General features: G+C 50.7%; 1 protein-coding gene across 1 annotated transcript in view; it reads left to right on the top strand.

Annotated features, from left to right (window-relative positions):
* The first annotated feature begins 2,742 nt into the window (after positions 1–2,742).
* Positions 2,743–7,200, top strand: part of TTC39A (tetratricopeptide repeat domain 39A) — a 51,148-nt gene continuing 46,690 nt past the window's right edge. Inside the window, exon 1 of the mRNA XM_006839755.1 lies at positions 2,743–2,857. Coding sequence (XP_006839818.1) covers positions 2,820–2,857 — 38 coding nt within the window. The 5' untranslated portion in view covers positions 2,743–2,819. The remainder of the gene's footprint in view (positions 2,858–7,200) is intronic.

Genomic DNA, 7,200 nt, shown 5'->3' with positions numbered 1-7,200 from the left:
ATTATCTTTACATTCATCCTATCGTATTTAGTTTCATTGCAATGATCACAATCCCCTGCATGCATCATCAAACAACCAAAGGGTACATCCCACACGCCTGCCCCCGACTGTCAGCCCACAGCCCCTCTCCATCCCTGAGTCTAGAGTCCCCAGCCACTCCCTCTGTCTACGTCATTGCCTCTGCCTCCATGCCTAGTGTTACTGCCTCTCTGGACACACTTTTCTTTTCTCTCTTGGTGGTTTCAGGGTTCTCTGCTTCTGGACTGCAAAATCAGCTGCTCCCCTCCTTTTGTTACCAAACACATTTACATTTACCTTTCCAACACTCACTGTCAGATCTGAGAGCAATCATTCCCTATTGAAACCCAGGAGTCCTTTCCCCCGTCACCTTTTATCAGTCCCATCCAGTTTGGAGACAATTCAATGGAGGTTCTACCTTTCCCATGCCCTCTGGAACTAGGTTCCCTATTGAAAGTTTGTAAGCCAGTCACTTCTTGTCTTTGTAGTCCCACCATTTTGGGTAGTCAATGTCTAAGCTCCCCCTCCCTGTCAACCCTATGTACCAAGGGGGTGGGAATGATCCTCAATGTAGAGATCTGTCCACTCCTTTGTCATACTGCATCCACAAGCATAGGTCAAGTTCATCCACTTGTAGTGGGTTACTCTTTCTTTTTTTGTTGTTCCTCTTGTTTTTTCCTCTAGTCATGTTCTGATCATCCAGCCATTGTTGCCAGGTCAAATGGGTACTATCTGCAAGTGTGGGTGTTCTTGTGCATCTTCCCTCACTTCATAGCAGCTGGATGCTTCACACTCCGTTCTAGTCCTCTGGGGCCATGTCCCTGCCCCTGGGCCCAGAAGTCCCCAGGTTTGATCATACTGTTGGTTAATCAGGTCTCAATCCAGGTTATCCAGAGGGAACAGCATGTGCAAATGCCTAGAGATGGCAGGTGACAGCTGCCTCCTGCCCCAATAACCCCTATGCCCCATCCAGCTCATCACCAGAACTGCTTTTCATGCACATTGCTGCTCTTCTCACCAGCCACACATGCTCCAGCTGTCCTCAGATTGCCTTTGCCCACCTCCATGCTTTCAGCCATATGTTTCCCCATCTGGTACACCCTCTACATTACTTCATTGTGTTTAAATAATATAAACTTCAAGGCTCAGCTCTGTTCCCACCTCCTCAAAGAAGACCCCCCCCCTCCCCAGACTCCTTTGGCCTTTGTGGTTCTCTCCCTCATCTGGATTCCTATAGCTGATGGTAGGTGGCATCATAGCCTACCCCTTGTAGCTAATGATCTTTTCTGTGCCTATGTCAAAATCCCAGAGGTGGGATGATCCTGGTAAGTGAGCATCTGGCCTCTGCTGGCATATGAACAGGACAGGGAGCTTATTACCTTTCCAGGCAGCCTGTTTATATTTAAACAGCAACTCCTTTAATCTGTCAAGCTGCCAGGTTCCCCTGGGACCTGGGCCAAGTCCTCTTCCCACCATGACTGCCTTTGCAGGCTGTTCCCTCCAGTTTCCTCTTCTGACATCCTGGAGCACAGGGCTGACCCTGGGGGAGCTGGAGTCCCTCCTCCTGTCCCCTGTCTTTGTCAAGAGACAGCTCTAATGGCAGCTACATGTTCTGATGAGTCATGATAAAGGGCATCTGGGGCCTGGAGGTGGTGGCAGGTTAACCCCTCAAGAGCCAGTGGCTCTCTCGGCCAGGAAACCAGGTTTGCTTCAGCTCTATTCCTAGACTCTACCTCAAGGCTGGGTGCACAGCCGGCATCTGGAGATTGCTGTGGGTGGCTCCCACCCAGACACTGGAGAGTCAAGGGAGAGGTGACCAAAAGGACAAAGGACAAGTGTGCAAACTTTGGGGTGATGAGAGCTGGGTTCTAATCTCAGTTTTCCACTTACTGGCCTTGGTCAAGACGTATGAAACGTTTATGTCTTAGTTTCCCCATTTGTAAAATGGCAGTTAAATGGATCACTTGAGAAAGCGAATGTGATGAACTGCTGGCTGGCAGTGAGTATTACATCTATTTCCCGCCTCTGTTCTTCTGAGAACACAGTCACTTAGTGGGAAATACTACGTGCTGTGGAGTCGGTTCTGATTCATAGCGACCTTGTATAGAGTTTCCAAGGACTGGTTGGTGGGTTTGAACCGCAGACCTTGCAGTTAGCAGTCCAGAGTTTATACTACAGCGTTACACCAGGACTCCAGTGGGCAAGTGGGTGGGATTAAAATCCAAGCCTGACTCTGGAGCCTGTGTCTTTCTCTGCATGCGTACCCCTCACCATCAATGCACCCTGAAGTGAGTAAAATGATGCAGGACGCAGATGGGACGGCTGCAGGGCACGAGCTGTGGGGAAGGGAGGTGGTCCTGAGGTCTAGAAAAAGAACTTTCTAGCCACAATTGTTGGGGCAATCTGAGGAGCAAGCGAGCTTCCAGTCTTGGGTAGACTGTGTGCATAGAGTGGACTCTGGCTTTGGCCCGACAGACCTTGAGCGCCCCGGGCTGTCACCTGCCCGAACGAGGGCTCTGGGCGGCCGAGATTGCCCAGAGCGGTTGGGTCGAGGCCTCGACCCAGCTCTGCCCGAATCTCTCGGTGGCTGCAGGCGGGCGGTGGCCATGGTCCCACTGCGCGGGTGGGCAGACTAAGGCCCGGCTCGGCCCGGCCCCGCCGCCTTCCCCGCCCCCGGCGAGCCCCTCCCTGGCAGCCGCAGCCGCGACTCCGCGGCACAGCACCCGGCTCCGGGTTCCGGCTGCAGCACCTGGGCCGCAGTTGGGGTCCGGCGGGGGCAGCTCTGCTCAACCCCCTCCGCGATGACCACGGCCGGCGCCCCGGACGCCCTGCCCGCGGGGTAAGTGCGCGGCGGGGGCGACCTCCGGGGGCGCAAGCTGGGCTGGCTGCGGGGGTCGGGGAGCTCCGGGTGTGGGGCGGGCGCCACTCAGGCCTCCCCTGCGCTGTCCTCCCTGCGGCCCGCACTGCGGCTGGCAGCCCCCAGCCCGTCGGCACAACGCCACCTCACCCCGCCGGTCCGGGCTCAGGGTGCCGCCGCCGCCGCGCTCCCACTGGGGAGTGTGGGCTGGGGGCTGCGGAAACACCAGCGAAGAGAGTGAAAGCGTTGGGGGCCAGGATCGGTCCGCCTGTGGATCCCAACTTTCTCCTGAAGCCGTAGTAATAGCCACGTTCGCAGCTGCCTTTCTCGCCTGGTGGCGTTTTCACCTATGGGGTACGCTGTGTGGTGATCACCCCCATTACAGAGGAAAGCGGGGCATAGGTCTTCGGTGGCCTGCGTTCGGTCACTAGGCAGTAAAAGAGATGTGGCTAAATTCACCTTGGTCTGATGTCAGCGCCCCCACCCGCAGGCCACGCTGCCTCACCCTCGGGGGCATTTGGGGAGAGTTACAGTGCTAACTTATGAACCTCCCTGGACCTTGGGGTAAAGCAGGAACCCGGTGGTAAAGGTGGGCGTTGTCACTACCAGCACAACTCTTCTGCCCAGAAACCCTACAGGACTCTTACAGGGCCCCTGCAGCGGTGACAGCTGCTAGAGGCAGGGAGCTCTAGAGCAACTCTACTTTTCCAGGCCCCATTGGGTAGGGGGTGGCTTCTCCTGGGCGGAAATACCGCTCAGGTGAGCTGGGAGGGGTGTCCCTTACCTGGAGCCTCACCACCAATGACAATATTTGCCAAGGGCCTCAGAACTAACACGTGAATAGGGTGGTGACCAGACTTGTGCCAGCCAGCAATTTAAGGCCTCCACAGAGCCTGTATATGTGCCTAGGGCTGGGGGCTTGGAAACTGGGTTGGTTGGAACACCCTGGCCTGGTTGAGTCTTGCCTTGACAGTTTTGTTGGGTGGTTTTGGGTCTCTATGAAAAATACAGGGAAGCTGGGCTGGCTGAAAGGAGCCCTGGTGGCTCAGTGGTTAAGAACGCAACCCAAACTGAAATGCTGGGAGTTTGAAACCACTCCAGAACAAGGAGATGTGCTTCTGTCAAGATCTGCAACCTTGGAAACCCGATGGGGTGGTTGCTGTGTCTTGAGGGGGGAGAGGGACGGGGTGCGCTATAAGTAAAACTCAACTTGGCAATAGGTTTGGTTTTGGTTTTCGGGGGAAGATGGGGACTGTCTGCTCCCTTCCTTCACTGGGCTGAAGTCATAAATCTGGTTAAGCCTGGTTAAGACCCTTTTGCTCAGCCCTGATGGAGCATCACCCTGTTGGTTTCCAGAAGAGAATGCAGGTGTACAGCAGGCACCTACCAAAGAATCCTAGACTCCAGACTGGAGACCGCATTTACCCCTTTTTCTTATACCCTGGTATCTGTGCCTGAGTCCACTCTAGGGTACCCAGATTTCTCTGGCCCAGTAGGGCACCTCAGTGGACATCTCCTCATGCAGACCACACCTGTCTCTGCACACCATGGAGTCCTATCCGTTACTGAGGTCACACAGGCCCATCTGTCCCTGGTTAGTGCCATCCTGGTGAGATCTGAGCAGAACCAGCCCCACCTTGAACAGAAACATTGATTTGGTCACTCAGCAGACATTCACTGAGGCCACCTCTAGGTCCAACCCTAGGCAGTGGTGAGCAAACCAAACCTTACATCTCCATCACTTGGAAAATTATGAGGGGGAAAAGTTCATGGAAAAATAGTATTTTTCCATGAACTTTTTGAGCCCTCTCTCTTATGCAATGATTTAAACCTTCAAAAAATCATGGCGAATAATAAAGTTAACTCCCATAAACTTGCTATCCAGCTTTGTTGGATTAACACTTTTTTCATATTCTTTTTAAGTTTTTATTGTGAATTATGTATTAGTTTACATGGGTGAACATTATCTTTACATTCATCCTATCATATTTTGTTTCATTGCAATGATCACAATCCCCTGCATGCATCATCAAACACCTAAAGGGTACACCCCACACTCCTGCCCCAGCACACATTCCCTCTCCCTCCCTTACTCCAAAGACCACAGCTGCTCCCTCTGTCCACATCATTACCTCTGCCTCCATGCCTAGTGTCACTGCCTCTCTAGACACGGTCCTGCACTTCGCTTTTCTCCCTTGATGATTCCAGGGATCTCCGCTCCTGGACTGCAAAATCAGCCGCTCCCTTCCTCCTGCTACTAAACATTTATATTCACCTTTCCAGCACTCACTGTCAGACCTGATAGCAATCATTCCCTACTGAAACACAGGAGTCCTTTCCCCTCACCTTTTATCAACCCCATCCAGACAAGTTAAAACAATTCAGTGGAGGTTCTACCTTTCTCTGGAGCTAGGCTCCCTATTGAAAGCTTGTAAGCCAGTCACTTCTTGCCTTTGTAGTGCCCCCATTTTGAGTAGCCAATGTCTAAGGTCCCCCTCCCTGTCGACCCTATGTACCAAGGGGGTGGGAATGATCCTCACTGTAGAGATTTGTTCGCTCTTTTGTCATACTGCATCCACAAGCATATGTCAAGATCATCCACTTATAGTGGGTTACTCCTTTTTTCCCCCTTCTTCTTTCTTCCTCTAGACATGTTCTGATCATCCAGCCATTGATGCCAGGTAAATGGGTACTGTCTGCTAGTGTGGATGTTCTTGTGCATCCCCCCCCCCCCTCACTTTATATCAGCTGGATGCTTCACTCTCCATTCTAGTCCTCCGGGGCCATGTCCCTGCCCCTGGGCCCAGGAGTCCCCAGGTCTCGTCATACTGCTGGTTAACCAGGTCTCAATCCAGGTTAACAGGAGTCTATTGAATATGGTTGGATTTAGTTCACAACTTCATTGCTGTTTTTACCCCCTCTTCCCCTTATCAGTGACCAACGTGGTCAGCAGCAGGACCATATACCTGCTAGTTTAATCCATTTAAGTTTCATTCCTGGAAGGGGGTTTGCCTTGAGGGGACCTGACCGCTTGTCTTGATGTCTCCTTAGGGAACAACTTGCTTGATCTTGTAGTAGTCAATTGGACTGCTGGTTGTTGTTGTTTCTGCTGGTCTTTCTTTCAAGAAGTATCTTCTGTTCTTGTAGCTGCTCCAGACTGGTCCGTTTGTCCTTTCATGTGGGAATGTCCCACCTCAGAAGATTCTGGATCATCATCAGGATTCCACCTATGGTCTTGTACAGTGCAAAGGCTCTGCAGGGATCCTCCTTCACTGGGCAAGTTCTAGCCCCATTTTAGTTATTCCAAACCGTTCTGGGCTGAAGATGGACTTACAAGCTTTCTCTGGCTATTCCTCTCTATCTTCTTCAAGTGTCTATTTTATAATAGTAGGCAAGAGAAACCAAGATTCAACAAACAGCCAAGCATCTTAACATCATTTCCCCACTTTCACCCATTCAAACCATGCCTCAATCTTCATATCCACGAGCTCAGTTTTTCCATGTTTGTGCTCGGATCGTTATTTACCTCTATCCCATTTAGCCCATGTAAACCTGCTTAGCTATTCTCCCATCCACCTTATTTTTCCTTTCCCCTTCCCCTTCTAGTGTATTGCTCACTGCCCCCAGCACCAAACTGTCCTTTGTCTATTCCATGCCCTGTGTTCCACTATCCTGTACCTATTACCGACCCTGTGCTCCACGTTCCTCTCCCTCCCCCTAACCACATCCCCTACACCCTGGTAACCAAACACAACAACAAAAAAGATAATAATAATAATAATAAAATATAATTTTTTTCGCTTTCAGTGTGGGTGCTTTTATAAATATTTTTTTCATTAATGGCTCTATGCTGTATTTCTCCTTTTGTGACTGACTGATTTCATTCAGCATAATGTCCTCAAGGTTCATCCATGTTATGCGGTGGCTTATAGCTTCCGTAGTATTCCATTGTGTGTATGTACCAAAGTTTGTTTATCCATTCTCCCATAGATGGGCACTTAGGCTGTCTCCATCTTTTTGCTATTGTGAATAGCGCTGCTATGAACATTGGTGTGCATATATCAATTCGTGTTATGGCTTGTATTTCTTGTGGATAAATACCAAGTAGAGGAATTGCTGGATCACAAGGTATCTCTATTTCCAACCTTCTGAGGAAGTGCCATATTGTTTTCCATAGTGGTTGGACCATTTTGCAATCCCACCAGCAATGTGGTAGGGTCCCAGTCTCTCCACATCCTCACCAACACTTATTGTCCTCTACTTTTTAAATCTTTGCTATTATTGCTGGTGTGAGATGATATCTCATTGTTGTTTTTATTTGCATC

The sequence above is a fragment of the Chrysochloris asiatica genome, unplaced genomic scaffold (genome assembly GCF_000296735.1).
Source record: "Chrysochloris asiatica unplaced genomic scaffold, ChrAsi1.0 scaffold00026, whole genome shotgun sequence".
Taxonomy (NCBI): Eukaryota; Metazoa; Chordata; class Mammalia; order Afrosoricida; family Chrysochloridae; genus Chrysochloris; species Chrysochloris asiatica.
This window is presented reverse-complemented; position numbering and strand designations above follow the sequence as displayed.